The 21,717-nt window shown below is 48.7% G+C and overlaps 1 protein-coding gene across 4 annotated transcripts; it reads left to right on the forward strand.

Moving 5' to 3' along the window:
* Positions 1-544: 544 nt before the first annotated feature.
* Positions 545-19,954, forward strand: setx (senataxin). Of its 4 annotated transcripts, none has more exons than XM_035521387.1 (25): positions 545-656; positions 2,303-2,491; positions 4,081-4,288; positions 4,715-4,824; positions 6,415-6,628; positions 6,959-7,078; positions 7,869-8,043; positions 8,198-8,291; positions 8,874-12,485; positions 12,631-12,727; positions 12,851-13,024; positions 13,336-13,559; positions 13,843-14,025; positions 14,652-14,793; positions 15,241-15,342; positions 15,549-15,661; positions 16,170-16,241; positions 16,654-16,803; positions 16,908-17,015; positions 17,269-17,435; positions 17,675-17,767; positions 18,337-18,486; positions 18,641-18,736; positions 18,821-18,908; positions 19,015-19,954. In XM_035521387.1, the coding sequence occupies exons 2-25, from the start codon at positions 2,309-2,311 to the stop codon at positions 19,573-19,575; spliced, it is 7,236 nt and encodes a 2,411-aa protein (XP_035377280.1). In that variant the 5' UTR covers positions 545-656; positions 2,303-2,308; the 3' UTR covers positions 19,576-19,954. The 4 variants fall into 4 exon arrangements, with proteins under 4 accessions (XP_035377280.1, XP_035377282.1, XP_035377283.1 ...); XM_035521389.1 differs by having other exon boundaries at positions 7,872-8,043; XM_035521388.1 differs by lacking the exon at positions 545-656 and adding an exon at positions 1,170-1,624.
* The last annotated feature ends 1,763 nt before the right edge of the window (positions 19,955-21,717 follow it).

Raw genomic sequence — 21,717 nt, forward strand, 5'->3', positions numbered from 1 at the left:
TGTCTGAACATACACTAAAACTGAATACGATTTTTAAAATGTGTTGATCGGAAATAAAGGTATGCGAAAGGTATCGCTTAAGAGGATATTAGTAAACAGTGGTGTTTTTCCTTGAAGAGATACATAAGAGAGAGAGCCTTGAGTGGACGGATGGCACTTGTCTGGGAGAGAAGAATAAAGACAAAAGAAGACCCCAGAATGAAAGGTGTTAGGTGCTCTGGGGGCAAAGCAGTGATCGTATACCTTATTGGTGTCAGTCAAGATCATCATCTGATTTTGTCTAGCACCCTGGATACCGGCTGTCATCGCCTGCTGAGAACTCAGACTTTTTGCACAAGTGGAAACGATATTTTAAAGCTTATTGCTAATATATGCCAGGGTGCGTGCGTGCGTGTGTGTGTGTCTCATTAACGTTAACTCATGTCGCGCTGATTAGTTGCGGTCGCGGCGCCTACAAATTGAACTGGTCCCAGTCATCGCGAGAACACGCTCAGAGTAACGTCACTGCGGCGACGTCACTTCCTCGCGACCGCAAGGGGGACGTTTGAGGACAGCACGAGCGTGAACGGGCGCGCGACGTGAGGAGTGGCGAGCGTGCTGCGCGCGTCGAGGCCTGAAGAAGGACATGAAGTGACGCGAAGTCGTCGTGAAAGTCGGTAAGCGAGGCGACGTTTTCTGCAGCGGCAGCTGTGGTCTTTGTTTTTGTTTAAACCGCGCAGCCCGTGTGCTGTTTATTAGCTTAGCTGTCAGCTAGGAGTCGTGTTTATAGAGACTAGAGCTGCGCGTGTCGTGTTTATAGAGACTAGAGCTGCGCGTGTCGTGTTTATAGAGACTAGAGCGGCGCGTGTCGTGTTTATAGAGACTAGAGCGGCGCGTGTCGTGTTTATAGAGACTAGAGCTGCGCGTGTCGTGTTTCTAGAGCCTAGAGCTGCGCGTGTCGTGTTTATAGAGACTAGAGCGGCGCGTGTCGTGTTTATAGAGACTAGAGCGGCGCGTGTCGTGTTTATAGAGACTAGAGCTGCGCGTGTCGTGTTTATAGAGACTAGAGCTGCGCGTGTCGTGTTTATAGAGACTAGAGCTGCGCGTGTCGTGTTTATAGAGACTAGAGCGGCGCGTGTCGTGTTTATAGAGACTAGAGCTGCGCGTGTCGTGTTTTATAGAGACTAGAGCTGCGCGTGTCGTGTTTATAGAGACTAGAGCGGCGCGTGTCGTGTTTATAGAGACTAGAGCGGCGCGTGTCGTGTTTATAGAGACTAGAGCGGCGCGTGTCGTGTTTATAGAGACTAGAGCGGCGCGTTTATCCCCAGCTTATCCAGGAAAGCTAGCTAGTGGACTACAAAGTTAAGGCTACCAGAGAGCCAGCAGGCAGACTAAATTAATGGTCTGTTGTTACTAATGCTTCTCCATATTAACAACAGAGCACGATAACAGTATTTTGTCTCCTGCGTGGAGCAGACCTCTGAGTATTTGGAGAATGCTCAGTTGTCGATGCTTCATGTGCCATTCAGAGCGAGACCCCATTCTTCATGGAGCCTACACCTTATGAAATGAAGTACATTTGTATCAGTGGAACTCTAAAACAAACACAACCCCGGACGTTGCAGACCATTTGCATCAGCATCAGGTGGAAATTTTGGTTCTACATTTTTAAACTGCACTGCTCACTCATTCAGAGCATAGTTATGTAAATGCTAGCAGCAGCTTTTCATAGATTTGAAAACAGCAGAACATATGATTTGCTAGGAAGCTTGAATTTAAAGAGACCATTTTAACTTGCTAAAGTGTCTGAAGACCTCTGACCCAAAACGTGAAAAATCAGAGCATGTGGGAGGTAGTGAGTGAACATTCAGGAAGGTGGAGAAATGCAGTTTTATTGGCACCAACACGTTTTGGGTCTTATCCTTATTGTCACTCCTCCAGTCATGACCCTGTCTTATCGTCTCTCATCTTACTGTTTTAAAAATTAGGCCACAGGCTTTGAACTTCTAATTTATAATCTTGGGCTTCTTTGTTCTGTTTTAATGTCTGTTCAGACATGGTCTCGCCTGGGCTATGAAAAGGGTGTTGGCAAGCTGTACTGGACAGAGATGAATAAATGTGTCCACGTAATTTGAAAAGGTTCTATGAAAAAAATGCCACAGAACAAAAGGTGTCTTTTTTGAAATTCATACGTCATTTCCTATGAGACAACAAAAACAGAATCAGTTCGGGAAGAAGTAATCAGATTGCTGTTCGTGCAATTTTTTGTTGTGGCTTTTTAAAACTAAGTTCTGAGGCGTGAGTACATTTGTGTGCTTTTCAGACAGTGATGGAGACGTGTCTGTGGTGTAGCGCGGAGAGTGATGAGGTTGTCACGGTGACGCTTCAACGCTACTGCACCGACAGGATGTCGCCCCAGGAAATGCAGAGCGCGAATGACGACCTCATCCACTGTGGCGAGTGCGTGGTGAAATACCACGGTGTACGAGATGGAGTTCCTCATCTGCACAAGGTAAACCCACGTACACGCGCAGAGTCGCGCCAGTATTTTTGTGCCTACACACATGCATACACATACCCATTATTGTAGTTATTGTACTGCACAAGCCAAACCCTCAGGTACGTGCCCCCACAAAGCCCAGATTCCCCACCCTGGAGTGCTGGCAAGTGCACACTCGCGCAGTAATTAGCTGGGCGAGGACAGGGACTCGTGCGTGTTTACGTTACGAGTTTGGAAACTGAAACTGTCGTAGATTTGTCTTTGTTTGTCATCTACAAAACGTCCAATGTTTATCACGCACGAATATACGGTCGATGAGTAGTTCGGCGCGTTTTATACGGGAAGCCCTGATCATCTAGTCCTAACGGTCATAAAGGGAAGCGGAGAAGAGGATTTTGAGACCTGTTGATTTTCCTAGAGTTAAACCTGGTGGAGGTGCGACAGTGGCTCGGACTCTGAGAGAGCACTGGGTACACACAGGCGTGGCCGGAGGCGGAGGGGACGCGTTTTGTACGTGCGAGCTGACTTTACTTGACTATCAAGTAATCGGGATGGAACTGCTTTGTTTTGAAAATTACTTTCATCATTGACTGCTATTGGAGAACAGTCTGACAAGACTGAGTCTGTGTGGGAGTATTTGTGATGCATTCTGCAGTGATGGGTAACTTCCGCATTATTGGATCTCAGTTTGCATATACTGAATATTGTATGTTTGGGTATAATGGTGGAGACTTCAAATACTAGTATGTTAAGAAGGTGGGGTGATTATGTAAATCACTTCTGATAACTGTATAAAATCTGGGTTCTTTGTGTGATTTGAGACCTTCTCTGGAGGTGCCTCAGTAATGCTTGTTAACATTGACCTGCAATAAAGACCAAAACCTACCATTCGCTTCTACTAATTCTAGAGTCTTTGAAACCCTCTAACTGGGGGTTTAGGCGTGACATTGGTAGGCTCTTGGTCTCGTAAGATGATGGCTCTGAGTTTTTCCTGAGGGAGGGGGACAGACGGGCAAAGCCCCAGGGAGCGTTTTCTCCGAACCTCACTCCCCCCCCCAAACCCTCCAGCCCCAGACCCTGACTTCAGTCTCATCTTCACCAAGACCAGGGTTTACCACCACTGACCAATCACAACTAACCATCTACTGGTGTAAACCCCTCCCCCTGCACAATAGCCATAGGAACCGACTCCTGGTACAACACAGTGCTGAATAACGACTGACCATTGGTGCTGGGGTAGTACCAATGTGAACCATAGTGATGAGACCACAGACATGCACAGCAGTGGGGGTAGTTGAAAAACAAGCCTTATAGACCAGTGTTTAGCCTACAATTCTCTAATGTAATGCAGTGTGATAATTTGGTTAGTGTTTTGGGTTGCAAAGGGTGTGATCTGTTAGGACTTTGGGTTTTGGTGTTTGCGATTTGGGTTGGTTTAGTTCGGCACTGCTGTGTGATTGACGCAGTTTGACGCAGCTGTATGCTCACCCCTCTAATGGGAGCCCCCTGCTAAAATAGTAGCTGGCTTGCCACATGGGGCGCTCTGAGCCGTTCAGTCTGGACATGCGCACATTTCACCCTTCCCCCGCTTTCTACCCCAGCGTCTGTGGGAGCTCGAGACGAGTCGGCTGCTGAAGGTGTACCAGAAGCTGCTGGACGTGAAGCTGGAGGAAGCCGACGTCTACGTGGTGGATGATGGTCACGAGCGCCCTGTTCTGGAGTTCTCCCCGGAGGAGTTCATCGTCCGCTTACGCTTCCCCATCATGGAGGTGCTGAAGTACCCGTACCTGCTGTGCAACAGGGATCTGTGTAAGTACAGCGTTTCCAGCGTCGAATCCAGTACATCTTTTACTGTGCTTGACTCTTCACTTACCGGATTACTTGTCCTCGGTGAAGCTTCACTATGGTCTCTGAGGGACTGGATCAAAACGAAGGTTTGTGTGTGCCCTCCAGCAAGTCATTGAAATCTTGTTGAGATGTTTTAAAAACAATGGGACCTGTAAACATACTAGCGGTCTGCGTGACGAGTACTTTCAGAACACGGCGGTTCAAATCCGATGGGGACACGACGGTCCCAGTCCCCACACGTACCGTACCTGAAGGTGCATGAACCAAAGTCAATGGAAGCAGGAAGAACGTTGATTAGAGGAAAAGCGCCCTGGGCTTGGGTTTGAGATCAAAGTGGTCTCGAGTGCTGTACCTGAGGTGGGTCCTTCTCTGCTTGTCCCATTTCAGGTAATGTGCTCGTCAAGGTGATCTGCAAAATGCAGGAGATGGAGAACCCAGTGCCCGTGACGGGTAAATATCAGGGCATCTACCTTCTGATGGTCCACCCCAACGAGATGGTATGTTCATTGTTTTGTGCCTGGGGTTCTTCTGTATTGTAACACTTGTTTGTCTGAGATTCCTAGAATGTTATTTGGAGTGTTTATGAAGGTGTTATTATGCTGAGGTGGCACAACAGAGAAGTAGCCACTCAATCCTAAGGAGACAGAGTTCCTTCCTTGCTGATTGGCTAGGAGGAAGCAAGCTGTCATGTGACCAGGAATAATTACCTGATGGGTGGGAATTATCTATGACTAAACTACAGAGGAACCCCCCCCCCCCCAAAAAAAAAAAAAAACAGTACAAGTGAAAAATTTTAGCTTTAATAACATGGACAATACACTTTTTTTTTTTTTTACTTTTTAAATATTTAATTACATTAAGTGATGCCAAACCAAGTGTGAATTTACAACATGAAACTGGAATGAAGCAAATCCGGGGAGCAATTTCTTAGAGGACGGATAAGTTTTGCCTGAGGTGTACAACAGATGGGCAAACCCGAACATTCCTGAAAAGGAAACATCCTAGTGTGGACTGAATATTCTGCACCGTCACGGTAATTAAATTCCACCCCTGTGCTGGGCTCCGTGACAATGTGTGGTTCAGCAGTGCAGTCCGAATTGATACTGGTTTGGCAGAACAAGCAAATCTACATGCTAACCTTACCATTTCCAAAAGACTGAAGCACTAGTACCGATGACCATTAGAATATGCTAAGCCAAATCAGTTTGTTCTAGACATATTTAGCAGACTACATCCAAAAAATAAACAAACAAAAAGCAGTGTTAAATGACGGGCTGTAGCAAATAATTTACAAACCACAAACTAAGTTTAAGCTGTTTGATTCATTTCTCAATGAATCAAATAAGGTTGCGGGTTGTTTTTTTAGCTCTAACTCTAAGTGTTAATATTACCCTGGTGATTTACAATTAAAATAACAATGCAGGATTCTTTTTTAGTTAATTATGAAGTAATAAGTTTGTTTTTTGTTTGCAGGAGGAAAGGGTTAGAAATTAGAAACACTAATCATATAAAACCTAAGAAAGGGTCAAACACTGAATTAGGAATACCGATCATATAAAACTGAAGTGGTAAACATGTAGAACTGAAGAGATTCTGCATTCCTTCTGAAGTACAGAGTAAAGGCCTCTGAACAAGATGCACCATCCCTGTAAGAGGCACAGAATGGTACAGAAAAACGCGTCTAGCGTTACAGGTACTCGGTGATGCGAGAAGATCATTTAAAAATGTTTTTTAAAAAGGTAAGTCCTTCACTGGAATCTAATGGTACCAAACTGACTTTTACGATATTGGATTTCAATTAGCATAATATTGAATAAGGAATGGTTTGGACATAGTGGAGGGATTTGACAGGTTGGGATGTAAAAGAAGGTTTGATTACCTGATCGTTCCTGGAACACCATATAAATACTGAGCTCTTTTGTGTTCTTCAGAAGTTCTCCGCAGGGTGTGTCTGTAACATGTGAATACTGTAACCTGCAGTTTCTCTAAGGCTATAGTATTAGTTTACCAGCAAACTGAAGAATTTATCCACCACAGCAACGTCCTGTAACGCGAGGCAAACCCGTGACGTGTTGCTGCTGTCTCAGGTTCGGCGCTGGGCGATAGCCACAGCCAGGTCGCTGGGCAGAGTGGACAGGGACATGTATTACGAGCTGGAAGAGATCTTCTCCTGCATGTTCTACATCGTCGAGCTGGGAATCTCGCTGGACTTTCCTGAACTAGATGACTACTGCTCCGGCAAAATCCAGATGCTGCCCTCGCATCTCTACGACTCCAAGAACAAAAAGAACTACTGGCTAGGTGTGGTTTCCTCGTTCCGTCTCCCAGTTCAGATTTGGTGGGGAAGAATTATGTATTTGTCTTGTGTATTATGGGTTTCTAGTTTAAGTTCATACTTCAATACCAAAGCTAAATGACTGACTCTGACGGGGCGAAAACCCCAAAATTCACCAAACCTTTATTAACAAAACAAAGGCCCTTTGTATACTTTTTGTTCCAAAAAGCTAATGGTTCTGTAGAGCCGATGGGGCTGCGGCGCACTCTACAGACAGAGTGGCGGTGGTGGTGGTGGTACCTCGAGCCGCCGGCAGGCAGACGGCCCGTACCTTCAGCTGTGCTCCTGTGTTGCAGGTGTCTGCATGCTGCTGATGCAGCTGGATTCCCAGGCTATGGACTCCTTGTTCATGGGCCCTGAAAAGTGCACCAACATCCTGCAGTGCATCCTGAACACCATGACCGACCGCCAGGAAGGTAAATTGCACGCGGACGCTCTGGTGCTACGCAGCTGTAAAAACTCGCACCCCAGTGGCACTTGCTTGAAACTTTTAATCGTAGCCGCTTCAACACGTGTTGTTTGTTCCAAAGCACCCATGATGTCTGAAGTGACTTCAGCACCCATGATGTCTGAGGTGATGTCTGGTGGTTCAGTGGTTAAGGTACTTGACTTGTAATCGGAAGGTTGCTGGTTCAAGTCCCACCACTGCCTAGGTGACTAGGCCCTTAAACCTCAATTGCTCAAGTTGTACTCAGTCAGAATTGTATATGTAGGTACAGTGTAATTCCTTTCTGCATGTATAAAAAATGGTAAATTGCTGTTTTGTAGAAATGAATAGGAATATGAAATGCTGTCTCTGGCACCATGCGCTGCTATGAACATGCCTTACAATGGTGGCGTCTAGTTGTCCTTGTATGTTGGTGTCATGTTAATTATTTTGTCTTCGGGGAAAAATGGAAATTTAAATGCAAGTCAGTCCTTCATATTTGCAAGTTAATGAAAATGGTATGCTTTTGGATCAAATGTTTTCTGTGTAGTTCAGTGTAAAGTTGTAATAATGGCACAAAAATAGAATAAATTTTAAAAGAATTAACTTCTGACACATTTACCTGTGGCTGGCTAATGTTCCAGCTGTACTAGTTTCATTTGGCAAGCGTTCTTCACTAAAGCTGCTCGATTGACTTCACGCTGTCCCAGCGCTGTTTTAGTTTTTTTTTTAATTTTGGTCTTGGTGTTGTCAGAACTTTTGAATTTTCTGCTTTTCAGAAGAAGATGGAGCCTCTGACCCATTCTGGCCAGCCCTGCAGTGTTTCATGGTCATCTTGGACCGGCTGGGATCCCAGGTTTGGAGTCGGATAGAGCCCACGGATGCTTTTCAGGCCGTCACTCTCGCTCCCAGCTACGTAGATGAAATTCAGAATATCCGCCAGAAAACCACAGGGTACGAGGCAGTTGTCTGAGGCGCTCTCATGAACTGTCACCACACTGTAATCCTCCTCTATGTATAGTGGATGCAGTTGTTGTTGTTGTTACTAATGAATGATAATTAATTAATCAGTTCCCTTTGCCTGGTTTGCCCTTCTGTTGATGATCAGGACAAGAGTAAAGTTGGAGCATAAGGACGATGAAGACATGGTGTCATGCAGTCAGATGGTGTATGACTGTTATTCTGCAGAACAAGGAAATGGGGTAAGGAAATGCTGTGATTGGGGGAGGGGTGTCATTACGCTTGTTTTAGAGGGGCTATAGCTCCCTTTTAAATGTTCTTTAGCCCCCAACTAAGCATGCATTATTGGTTGATATCATTGATGGTTCTAATTCATTCTATCTTATTCAAATGTGTCAATGTGTCTCCCAATTCACAATGTACTGAGATAAAGGAGCCCTCGGACCTTGGAGAGGTTCTACTGCCATACAACAGCCCTGAATCCTGAACCACAATTTGAGTCTGAAAGATTTGTTTGGGCGAACTGTGACACCGTTACCGATCGCTCTGTACTGCTCTGCTAAATTTCAGTTTGTCACGCTTTGTGTCCTGAGACCATTGTTGAAGACTGTGTAACTTCAAGATAAAAGTAAAGAAAATACAGAATTTGGATGTCCCAGTTGTCTGAAATGGTCACGTTGACCTGCTATTGAGAATGCCGTTAAGATAACAGGAAACTGATTAATAACATGACTGATTAATAACAATGCTAATGTAAGTTCCTTAAAAAGCAAACTAAAACGACTTCTGTTTAATATCTCCCCCTCGTTCCATGTGTATTTCAGTGGTCAGACTGGCCTTCTGACAGAACTGGGAGCAGCACTGCTGTTATTTTTGAAGAGATGAGCTGTCTAGTCAACATCTTGCAGTCAGAGATCGGGCAAGACATGCGTGTGTATGGAAGCACGTTTCTCTGGTTCATTCCCTTCGTCCGCTCCGTCATGGAGCTTCCGGAACTTGGCATCGTCTTCCTCGTTATCCACTACCTGTGCGATAAAATAAACATGGATGTACTGTCTGGACATGCGCACACCTGTGATAAGGTCACAGAGTTTTTTGTCCGCGTTCTTGTTGATGTCATAGAACTGCATCTGAGTAAAGACTGCATGAGCGTGCTTGAGCCCTGCACTCGCGAGTGGGTGATGGTGATAGTTCTATCTGCCATGCTCTCGGGTGAAGCCTGTGTCAATGTGACTTCAGATAGGAAAGGTAGATCACACAGAGTCACCTCCACTTCCTCCCACGCATCGGTAACCGGAGTTGGTGCAATGAGCCAGGCTTGTATGAAGTTGATTCTTGCCCTCTTGAAGAAGGGGAGACGGATGGGCACAGATCCAGACGCCACCCGGTTTCTGAACCTCCTCAACGTTCACCTGCGCGAGGTCCCGTCCAGAGGGTGGAACCTTACGAAATCGGAGTGCGACGATCTGCAGAACTGCTTGGGCAAGCTTGCGAAGGCGATCGGCAGTAGGTCAGCTGCCTCGGCGGTTCCATCTGTTCTGCCAACACCACCAGCAGGTCCACCAGGAAGTTTAATTTCTCTGAATTCCACATCCCCTCATTCTCCACAGCAGCCCCAGTGCAAAGATGCAGAAACGTGTACCCGAGCCGCATTCAGTGTCGTTAAAGAGGAACCACAGTGGGAATGTGCGGAAACACAAGATTTTTGCAGTGGCCTTGAGACTATTGGCGTGAAAAAGGAACCTCGAAGCCCCGTATTGATCTCAGAGATTAAGGCTGAGTTGAAGCCAGATTTTGGGAAAATGGAGGAAATCCGGTCCAAACTCAATGATGGTCAGAACTTGGTGAAGATCCAAGCCATTGCAATGAGGAGGTCTGATTCTGGACGGGGACTAAATGAATGCCACAACTTGGAAGATGCAGGATGTGTATCAGGAAACACTTATCCTGCACCCTCAGGCTCTGCCAAGCAGACTGAGCACTCTAAAAATAATTGGAATGAGGATTCTGATGAGGACGCATCACTCGTCCGAAGGCGTTGTCGGAAAATGTCACTTGGAGGGTTGTCCAGTGATTCCGAACATGATGCATGTGATTCTCGGAACATGTCCACACAGCCCTTTAGAAGTGCAATGGAGGATGCGCACTCTAACATAATCGTCATTTCAGATGACGAGGTTGATGCGAGTGATGAGAAGTTGGTGGGAGAAGGTCCTTGCAGTGAGGCAAGCAAAACAAAAAGTGTCTTGGACAAGAGTCCAGGACGTGATTATGACGATCAGAGTGAATCGCAGGTGTTTGAGTTTGAAACCCAAGAAAATATACCATCTGCCTGGGATAACTTGTCTCTTGATGGTCCGGCCATGACCAAGAAGCACAAACGTCACACGACATCTGAAGCTTGTACCAGTTGTGATGCTGCAGAACCTTTGTCAAGTTGGGCTAGCAAGACTCAACCTGTTACCGATGAAGACATCGAGAAAGCCTGTCAGCAGGTGGAGGAGCAGATCAGTAAACAGCAGCAGCTATGGGAACCATTTGCCTCAAGCACATTGGCACCAGCCAAGCCAAGTGATTCCCCTGAAATGCAGGATCATTTTATCCAACCCAAACCTAGGGCCCCCAAAACTCCCACTAAGAAGTCTGCCATGGCTGACGCGAAAGGGAAACCGTGTCGGAACAAAAAAGCCGTTCTTATTCAACCACTGAGTAAAAAGCTGAATCGCGGGTCACACTCTGCCTCAGCTCAGGAGTCAGAGAAACCTCCCCCTTCCATGACTCCATCTTCTGAGCCTCCCGTCTCCGTTTACCCTTTGACGAGCTCCTCTGTCACATGCCAGATGTCCTCCCCTGCCATAGTCCCACCAAAGAAGGTTCGCAAACATGTTGAGTCGGAATCTGCAGCGGAGCGTCTGGGGTTAAAGAAGAAGCAGAGGAAGGCGTTTGAACTTTCACAGCGGTCCTTGGACTGTGTGGGTGAGCTTCGGTCCTACGGCCAGAACGTGCATGTGGAGCCGCAGCAGAAATCAAAAAGAATTCGTGGAAAGGGGAAGCCCCAGCCGAAGCTGATGGGGAAAGGCAGGAAGAAGTTGCTTGCATTCCAAGAAGTACAGTGTTGCATGCAGAGCCGAAGGAAGTGCCAGAGGTTGAAGCCAACCTCTGCTGCACCGCAGAAACCAGCAGAGAGTCCTGTAACCGAGACCCTATCCAAGCCAACATGCACACCTGGAAGCACTGGGGCACCAGAAAGGGGGGAGGAGGAGGAGGAGGAAGACGACTACAGTTTCCTTCCATGCTCTCAGCCTGATCCTGACCAAAAGACAGACTCTAAGAAGGCAGCCAAACGAGTCAAACTTGCCATGCCAGAGGAATTCGATAAATGGAGAAGTGAACAGATTTCGCATGCGTTGTTGTCAGATTCCCGTTCTCTTGAGAGCAGTAAGGGCACCGATGGAAGTGCTAGCTCAACGACTGAATGTACAGAAAGGGTAAATGAGGGTGGTCTTGACAACGAAGACGAATGGAGGTCCCTTACACAGAACGAAGCCACGGACATGGAGTTATGCTCTCAGGTGGATGAAATGGAGCAGTACGGTTTCTGGACCCAGCGAGACCCTGTCCATATGGATATCGACACAGCTGAACCTGATACAACTTTGGGAGGTGCAGGTGCAGCTCCTAATTGTTTATCTACCTCTGTGTCTGAGAGAGCCACGCCTGCTGTTCCTGCTCAGAGCTCTATAAATGACGGTCTGTTCCTAAAGCCTGGATTGCCCCCTGTAACTCATAAAGCAAAGCCTTCCACAGCCAAAATCTATGCCTCCATTTCGCGCAGTGCCTCTTTGGCCAAAGAAATGGAAAAAGCATCTAAGCATGTGCCCACTGCCTGCGTGGCTAAGGCTAAGGCTGCACATTCCTCACCCCTTGTCCTGCCTCTACCCAATCCTGCGAGGGTTCCACCTGCACCACAACCTCCTCCGAAGCCGTTCATTCCTCCCCAACCCCCCATGGGTTCTCTAAACCAGGCTGCCAAGGCTGTGCCATCCAAACTTGCCCAGCCCCCTGCAAACCAAGCTAACAAGGCTGTACCTCACAGATCCATCCTGCATCCTTCAAACCCCTTCCCCAAGTCCACAGATCCTCTTCCTAATATATCTCAGGCTTCCCAACTACGTTCCTATAATACCCGCCCAAGACCAGCAGCACCGGTCTCTGTGCCAGCAGCAACGATGGACCTGCCGCAGACCTTGGACCAGTCCTATTTGACACAGGCGGTTCTGAAGTGGGAGCACCGCATGTTTGACAACTACAAAACCTTTGGGCCGCCAGATGACTTGCATCCCCTGCCCCTGAAGAAGGTGCCAACTATGTTCTCCAGCTACCCGGATTACTTCAGCGTCTTGTTCCCCCTGCTGCTTCTGAATGCATTTGAGGAGGTGGGCTTGCTAGATCATGGTTTCTCCCCCCCCCCCCCCCCCCCCCCCCCCCCCCCCCATTTGCCATAAATCCCTTCCAGTTCATGTATCACTGTACTAAGGGATTTTAGGTTGACATTGAATTTGTACTTTTCTTTTACTGAAGCTGGCTACTGAGTGGCATAGTGGTAGCAAGATTGAACTTGACCTCAAAGTCCAAGGAATTGAATACTGCAATCGTACTGCCAGTGCCAGTTTCACAGGTATGTCTGTCCAATACTGAAGATGTTCACAAAGCATTGTGGGGGGGGGGGGGGGGGGGAGAAATTGTCAGCGCGCATTGCCTTAACAAAAGTGTTTTTCTTCTTGCCCCATTTTCTGTGCAGCGAGCCTGAACTCTCAGCAGGATATGAAGCAGTTGTACCCTAAAGAAGAAGACCTTGTGTTTCTGTGGCTCCCGGAAAACACTGGAGCATACACCAGTGACGAACCGGAGATTCATGACTCGCTTCCCTGTGTGGGCTTTGTGTCCCGCTCAGTGGTGTACAGCAAGGGAGGAGGTGTGTGTGTGTGCGCGCGCGCGCGCATTTGTTTGTTTGGAAAAAGAATCAGGGAGCCTAGTTAGTGTAGCAACTTGGAATAGCACTAACTTTTTTTTTTTTTTTTTTTTCTTTTTTTTCCCCCCTTTTCATTTTAATGTTGGAAGTATCAGACGCATAATGGGCAGGCACAATAAGGTGTGTGTGTGTGTGTGTGTGTGTGTGTGTGTGTGTGTGTGTGTGTGTGTGTGTGTGTGTGTGTGTGTGTGTGTGTGTGTGTGTGTGTGTGTGTGTGTGTGTGTGCGTCCGTGGTCCGCCGCCTTCATATGTAGGTCAGCCCTCAACGTTGAACCTGACGATTCAGACACGCGGGAACGTGTCGTCTGTCAGTAACAAGCCCGTGCGCTGCAAGGTGATTGGCTCGTTGGTCACCACGCTGCGGGAGTTCCGCGCGCTGTGTGAGCTGAAGCTGGGCATGATGAAGAAGGCCATCCTCTCGCGGCACGTCGCATACCTCACACCCTGCCAAGAAGACCAGCGTCAGCGGGGCACGCCGGTGAGTAGCGCAGCTTTACAACTCCAGACCCAGCTCCGTCTACGAGTGAGATCCACTCAAACACAGCACGTGTAGTGTGGTACATGTGGATACCAACACACGTTCTGATGGACACTTGTCCAGGGCCCTTAATGCAGGTTTGTAAAATCGTGTGTGACTCTTCTGACTTTTGCCTCTAGGTTGTTCACTAATATTTGACCCTTGCATGACCAGAATTCATGACTTTGATGTTTTTCTCAAAGCATGTTTGTGGTCCCCCCCCCCCCCCCGCCCCCGCCCCCAGACCTTTTATCTGCAGGAGAGCGTTGGGGATGTGTATAACGAAGACCAGGAGAAGGCGATTGGCTATGGTGTTGCAATGGTGAAAAGGTCCCAGAAGATGCCAAAGATCCTGTTGATACATGGCCCTCCAGGAACTGGCAAGAGCAAGACCATAGTTGGTCTGCTTTATAAACTTCTTATAGATGTAAGTGTGTGTGTGTGTGTTTGTGTGTGTGTGTGTGTGTGTAAGGTCAAACTGAAATCAAAATGTACTTCTAATAAACAATGCCCTTTGTCATATTTATAGCTCACAAAATTTAATTGACTAAAGATTTTAGATAAACAAATTTTGTCTAAGTGCAGTGACTTCTACTGACCTCTGGCATTTTGCTACATTACTGTGTGCTGAACGTGGGTGAAAATGTGAACCAGTGTCACAAAGGCACGCCACGGTCATGGGTCCTGGAGAACACCAGATTACGGTCGAGGACTTTGAGCTGCGATTCTTTTAAGGAAGCGAATCCTTCTGTATACAAGATGCCCTTTGGCCGTGCTTGGGCCCCCTGCATCACTCTTACTAAACTAATGCTCTCCACCACACTGCGTACCGTTTAACTTTGTAATGTTCATTATCCTCCATGAGTGTGTGTGTGCAGGCTGGTGTTCAGGCTTGACTCTTCTGAACAATCAGTCGCTCACGTCCCACCCATCCATGTCGGCTTCGCTCAGAGGGGAAGCAGAATGTTTTGATTTCTCAGGTCGACTAATATTTAGTTGGTTAGACTCCTAAACGGGGTGGGTGTGTGTTTGTGTGTGTGTGTGGCTCTTCAGGACCGTGCGAGTACATCGGTAAGTCACCAGGGCAAGTGTAGCCGGATGAGGATTCTGGTGTGTGCACCTTCCAATGCTGCCATCGACAACCTGATGAAGAAAATGATCCCCACCTTCAAAGAGAAGAGTAACTGCCCCCAAGGTGCTGCTCCATCACAGGCCCACGCCTGGTTGTCTGTCTGTTGTTGTTTGTTTTTTTTATGTTTGTGTGCTGTTTTTAGGGTTTTTAGTAGACTACCTCTCCTCGACAGGGTCGTCCTTTGAGTCGCGTGCAGCCAATCGCTGTGTCTGTGTTTTTTTTTGTTTTGTTTTTTTCTCTTTCCCTCAAGGCACATGTAACCAATTGCCATGTCTTTTCGAGCTGCTGCTCATGCAGTGTCAGCGAGCCGAGTAACGCCGTCCACCCCTTTCTGACATGAGAGCTCGCAGACGTCTGTGATTGAGAGGGGAGAGAGTGTGTGCCACAGCCGACGCTCGCTCTCGGCTCCCGCCCACAGGCTGTGGTACCATCAGGGTGCGCCCCTCGCAGTGAGGCAAACGTTTCCTCACAAGGCAGCGGCTGTAAGTTGTGCTGACGCTTTTCCCACAGGGAACTGTGGGGACATTAATCTGGTGCGGCTGGGAAGTGAGAAGACCATCTCGGCAGTGCTGCACCCCTTCAGCCTGGACCGCCAGACCAAGGCCCGAACACGTGAGTAGAACACCTGAGTCAGCAGGAGGGAGGGGCTGGCAACCCCAGCGACACGCACACGGTCATAATGAATATGCAGGTTGCTCTGTAGAAGAGTGCCTGCCAAATACCATGAATGTCCATATAGAACCTGTATGTGTGCATTCAGACTGTCGTTGACAGCTGTGTGTGTGTGTGTGTGTGTGTGTGTGTGTGTGTGGCGCCAGTGAAAGCCCAGCAGGCGTCTGATTCTGATATACAGAGGCAGAAGGAGGAGCTAGAACAGCGTATTGAGAATATCTCTCAGCAGTGTGCCAGGACTCTCAAAAAATCAGACGAGGTAATGCCTTTGTCACCCACTAGAGGGTGATGTTTGAGCCGTGCTTATGTGGTGCAATGCCCAGTCTCCGCTCTTGATGCGCACGTTCCCCAGGGTTGAAGGGCTGTCTAAACCAGCAGTCCGTCCAGACCATAATGTGGGTAACGCGCACGTTTTGCGAGCATACACCTGCGTGGGGGTGCAGACTTGCACAGGCCTTGTTTGTGGAATTACCCAAACACGCATGACAACACTAATGAAAAGGTTTATCATAGATTTTCATTTAAATTCATTTGGCATATGTTACATAAAGGATTATGGGTGTGTTATAAAATCAACACTTAAAATTTTACTTATGATCTTTGAGCTGATGGCTTAAGTAAACATCACAGAGCTCGGGTCCAGCATCTGTGAAACCAGTCTCCACACACACACACACGCATGCACGCTGGAGCTTTACACTGGGCAAAAATCACATCTCTCGCATGCTCTGTCTGTGTGTTCTCTCCTGACATTGGCCGATTTGCAGTTTGTGCAGCTGATGGCCCAGAAGTCTCATTATCTAAAGGAGCGTGAGAAGCTGGGCAGACAGCTGAAAGAGGTAGGACCACCCCCCCCCCCCCGTGTCCTGTAACTACCCTGCTGAGGGAGGTAGGAACCCCCCCCCCCCCCCCGTGTCCTGTAACTACCCTGCTGAGGGAGGTAGGAACCCCCCCCCCCCCCCCCCCGTGTCCTGTAACTACCCTGCTGAGGGAGGTAGGAACCCCCCCATGTCCTGTAACTACCCTGATGAGGGAGGTAGGAAACCCCCCCCCCCCCGTGTCCTGTAACTACGCTGCAGGGCATGGCGATGGTGTAATTGTGTGGTGTTTGGGGGCGGTGTGAGATTTGAAAGCTCCACCCTTGTCAGCAGCATCAGGGGTCCTGTTTTAACCCTTCCACCGCTGTTAGTTTTCACCTCCCTCATTTCACTTCCTTTCTTTTGTCTTCTCTACACTTCTCTGCCCCCCCAGAACCGCCGTAAGCGTCAGGAGGTGCAGGCGCGCCTGCTGCAGGAAGCTAACGTGATCTGCTCCACCCTGAGCACAAGCGGGAGCGTCGTCCTGGAATCTGCCTTCCGCCGCCTTGGCCGGGAACCCTTCAGCTGCGTCATCGTGGATGAGGTCTGCCCACACACTGCCGCGCCTTGCCGGCATTCACCATGTGCTTCAACAAGGGATATGAGTGTTAAGCAAGAGTTTGTTTGCGTGTTCGCCTGTGTGTGTAGGCGGGGCAGGCTAAAGAAACTGAGACCTTGATTCCATTCCTGTATCGATGCCCCTCCCTTATCTTGGTGGGTGATCCTGAGCAGCTCCCACCTACTGTCGTCTCCCAGGTAACGCATGCTAACGTATGACTGCTGTCGACTCTCGGGTAACGCGTGCTAGCGTACGACCGTTGTCTGCCTCTCTCTATTGATTGAGTAAATCCAAAGAGATTTCAGTTTAGACAACTCCAGCTTTAATAAAGCCAGAATTATCCATACAGGGTTAACAGATGTAGCTGGTCACTCACGGCAGGACCAGTTACAAGTTCTCATGTAAAAGCTTGTATAGAACATAGTCGTGTGTGTGTGTGTGTGTGACCAGAACGCGAAGAAACTGGGCTATGACCAGTCCCTGATGGCGCGCTTAATGGTGAGCCTTCATCCCCTGCAGTCTGCCAGCGTCTTCCTCAGCATGCAGTACCGCATGCACCCCGACATCTGCGAGTTTCCCTCCAAGTACATCTACAGCAAGAAACTGAAGACCCACTGGTACTCCTCTCCACCCTCCACGTCTGTTCTGCGGCAGTACACACAGATCCCCGAAGTCATTCCTTCTCCTTTAGTGTGTAGTGACCCCCGTGTGAGGTCGAGATGCTTTCGCCTCCGGGCGGTTTCGGCCATCGGTTTGGTGGTGTTCTCCAGTGGGATAGAGATGAGACCTGACTGGAGTGTGTGTGTGTGTGTGTGTGTGTGTGTGTGTGTGTGCTTGTGTGCTTTTCCTTCTCCAGCAGGACTGCGGAGAAGAGGTGTTCCCTGAACTGGCCCTTTGAACCCTACCGAGTATTCGACGTGACGGATGGAAGGGAGAGCAGAGTGAGAGAGTAAGGGTCTCGCTCGGCTCCACCGGCGTGGTTCATGTTGGAATCCCGCAAGGCCGTCTTCACGCCTGTCCTGAACGCTGTTGTCCTCAGCCGACCCGGGATCGTTTGAGGGAGGGGGCCCGCTGGGGCGTGTGCTTGCTGCATGTCGGCCACTAGGCTTGTCTGTTCGCTGCTCTCTTTGGACATAAACACTCGGGTGTTAAACTAAGGGGCGGGACATGATCTCAGGCAGGTTAGCAGAGACGTGCAGACATGAGCTAATAAGCAGACGCTTATTAGATGAGTCGAAGCAGTCATGTTACAAAATGAACCAGTCATGCAACATCCAGACCGCCAGGGGCAGCGAGCTCCCAAACCTGCTGCAGACCGCACCGCTAGAAGTGCCAAAAAATGGCTCTCGTGCTTGACCATACGTACCAAACTCACAGAGCAAACGAACCTGGCTCCGGGTGGGTGGGGGGTGGGGGGTGGAGAGAGATTCTAGTGTGGAAATGCCCCGAGGTGTCGGTTTGAGGCGTCTCCTGCGCTGTTAACCTGATGAGCATCCTGCTTCCTCCCTGTCCGGTCAGGTCCTTCTACAACCTGAAGGAGGTGCAGCTGGTGCTGCTCCTGCTCAGCCTGGTTCGGGAGGAGCAGGTGGTTCGCGTGGGTGTCATCACACCCTACAACGCCCAGAAGCAGCACATCCTGGAGGCACTGAAGGACAGCAGAAGCCCCTCGTAAGTGTCTGCCTGCCCCCCCCCCCCCCCCCCCGAGACCCCCGTTAGAACTTTGAGCACACACCACGCTAAACCTAATTGTATTAGTTTTTCATTAAAGGACTGTTGATTTTAAAACTAGTTATGGAGGGGTGTGTGTGTGTGTGTGTGTCAGGGTGGAAGTGAACACTGTGGATGGGTTCCAAGGCAGAGACATGGACTGCATTATTGTGTCCTGTGTAAGAGCCGGTAGTAAAATGGGATCTATCGGGTAAGTGTGTGTGTGGGTGATGTTTACGGTGGGAGGGCATGTGTGTTACGTTTTTACGTTGTTTTTACTTTCCTTTCCTTGCAGGTTTGTTGGAAATCGACAAAGAATGAATGTGACCATAACCAGAGCCAAATTCAGCCTGTTCATATTGGGACACCTTTGCACATTGAGGGTAAAGAGGAAGAACACGCGCACGCACACCTGTGTAGAACATCCTGTCTCTCTGGACACCATGTTTCACTACTGTCCACACGTTTCTTCTCTCTCTGCATCTGCAGGAGCAGAGTGACTGGGGCGCATTGATCGAAGATGCCGCCAGACGAGGAACCATCATCAAAACTCAAGAGCGAGACTTTCACGAGGCCACGAGGAAGGTCCTGAAGCGGGACCTGCTGTCCCGCAATCCCTCTTACCCACATACAGGCGGGCTCGTCCCCGCCCGCCGTCCCTCCGAGCCGTCCCACAGCCGCTCGCCTACAGTTTCCTCGTCGACCGGCGGCTGGTCACGGCGAGCGTCCCTACCCCCAACCCATGCTGACCGTCCCAGAGATCCTCGACTGTCCTCCAGACCTTCAGACGCTCGACTGGTCGAGGCCCAGCCAATCAGAGAGCTGGACAGAAGCAGGCAGAGCCTGCTGCATCCGAAGCAACCGGTCAGAGAGCCGGACAGAGACTGGCGGCGCTCGTGTCCGAGGCAACCGGTCAGAGACGGGCAGAGCCTGCTGGATACGAGACAACGGGCACACGGGGAGGCCCACCATCATGACGAGGATCCCCATGTACGCACAGACCCCGCCCACTCGTCTCCGTGGTTGTCACATCGGAAGCGCAGGAGATGAGTCCCTGTTTTAGTTTTGTTCGATTTTATTAAACCCTGGGTCTAAGATGCAAGACTAAGACTGATCCTTTCACCTCCCAAAATGGGAGCAGCTTTACTTACATTGGAAAGAAAATCTGGAGAACAGAATCTGGAAAACTCCCAAATCCAGCAATTCCTTGTTCGAAGGCTCGATTCAGCCTAATAGTGCCAATTTTAGCCTCATGTGCCTGTCAAAATCATTTTCTCAAAACCAAAAAAACACAAAAAAACTGCTCTGCACTTCCACCTTGGTTTCTTTATATAAAAAAAAAAAAAGTCTAAAGTATTGTTTGTAAATGATTACATTTTTTATGGGAAATACTTTTATTCTGTAAACATTGACCTATGGTGTGAACTGACAGGCCCGTGTCCCTGTGCTTGTGTTGGCCTTGTGTTGTTTGAAGTGGTTGTGGAGCCAGATTGGTGGCTTAGCTCGAGCTGCTGCCTCTGAGGCTACCGTGCCGTGGGCTCGTCTGACCGGTTTACCAGGCCTTTGATTTACATGGCCGTACCTCCAGAAGACCGCTGAGGCAGACGTACAGCTCGCACGGGCTAACTATAGCTAAGGTAGCTTTAGGCCTAGTCCACGCTACCACAGGTAAATTGGGCAACACGTATGAAATCGGATATTTTGCCTTTTCATACCAATAGCGTTGACTCCTCTAAACGGATATTTTTCAAATTCAGTCTCCCAATTGTGCAATTCTGTTCTGTGGACAAGGGTAAATGCAGCTTTTAGAAAACGCTTACCTAAGTGTGATGTCCTCCCTAATTCCAAAATGGCAGAAGCGACAGTTTGGCGTGGGTAGGCGTTTTTATGTAATGTTTAGATGCTTGACTATCAGGCCAGAGAACGGCGCTGTCTCCTTACCATTTTCTGTACATGTCGGCGGCTGCTTCAGCATGGAAACAAAGCTGTGTGGCGGACGTGACATGGGGGCAGAAGTCAGACGCTCCAGCGTGCTCACCTTTTCCATAGTGTGGGGCTGGGAACACAAAAGTGTTTTGTAGTTCAGCTGTGTTGGTGTGGACTAGGCCTTAGTCACCTCAGCTACTCACTAGTGTTACGGCAGCCTACGGACCAACCTGAAACAGGTTTCAGCTGAGCTGCTGTCTGTGGATGGCACTCAAGGTTGACATCGCTTGCCAAACACTCGTATGTCTATCCGCTACAGAGGTGAAGGACTGAACAAAGCATACAAGAGTAGACAAGAACCCCTTGTTGAATGACTGACTGTAGAATTATGGTACAGATGCTGAGATTTCCTCACTCCTAGAATTTCTGGTCCAGTCCCAGAGAGAGGGCAGGGCCATGACCCATATTTGAAGTTGAAGGGGGGGGGGAGGGGGGGGGGGGGGGGGGGGGGGGGGGGGGGGGGGGGGGGGGGGGGGGGGGGGAAACAAAAAACCCTAAGGAAATATTTGTGCCCCCAGTCTTAGAAAAGTTCCCTCCTGCTCTGCTGGTGCGCCAAGAAGCTTTTCAGTTTGTGGAATGAACTTAACAAATGTAGAGATGTCTGCAGTTGTATTTGAGCAACTGCATGCACAGACTCCACCGGTTAATTGGAATGCACGAATATGCAACGAAATATTCAAATGCACGCAAGTTCAAGAATTATGCCAAAATACGTACTTTTTATACGTTTAACAATGACGCTTATAAATTAATGATTGTGAATATGCAAAACCGTTTTCCACAAATTATTTCTATTGTGCAAGTATTGAAGTATAAGTTTTTTCCCCAAGTGTGCCAGTATAAACCTACGCACATATTACTAGCAGGTTGCAGTACGAGCGGGGAAGCCCACAGCGTCACACCAAGTCCCGCCTTCAATAAAAAGAACCAATCGCCTTGCTGGTGAAGGAGAGTGACTGTGAAACTGGGCCTATGATAAGCTTGGTGTGCAGACGCGTAGGCGCCGCAATAACTCGAGGTGGTTGCGTGTTGTTAAAGCAAAAGGACGCCGTTTTAAATGCCATTATTTCCAGCTTGTACCAGTGATTTGAAATATGTCTTTAAAACTATACTCTAAACCGGTAGCTGAAATGTAGGCCTCTCCCCATTCAAAAATATTGCCAACGTAGTGTAACTACCCCCGCCTCGGGGACGACCGCGTCCAAA

The sequence above is a fragment of the Electrophorus electricus genome, chromosome 22 (assembly GCF_013358815.1).
Source record: "Electrophorus electricus isolate fEleEle1 chromosome 22, fEleEle1.pri, whole genome shotgun sequence".
NCBI classification, from domain to species: Eukaryota; Metazoa; Chordata; class Actinopteri; order Gymnotiformes; family Gymnotidae; genus Electrophorus; species Electrophorus electricus.

Excerpts from the sequence above, each read along its gene's own strand:
- setx (XM_035521387.1), top strand. The coding sequence starts at position 2,309 with ATGGAGACGTGTCTGTGGTGTAGCGCGGAGAGTGATGAGGTTGTCACG. Across the intron at positions 16,242-16,653 it reads TGGGCAGACAGCTGAAAGAG|AACCGCCGTAAGCGTCAGGA; the intron begins GTAGGACCACCC and ends CTGCCCCCCCAG. Across the intron at positions 16,804-16,907 it reads GCTGCGTCATCGTGGATGAG|GCGGGGCAGGCTAAAGAAAC; the intron begins GTCTGCCCACAC and ends CTGTGTGTGTAG.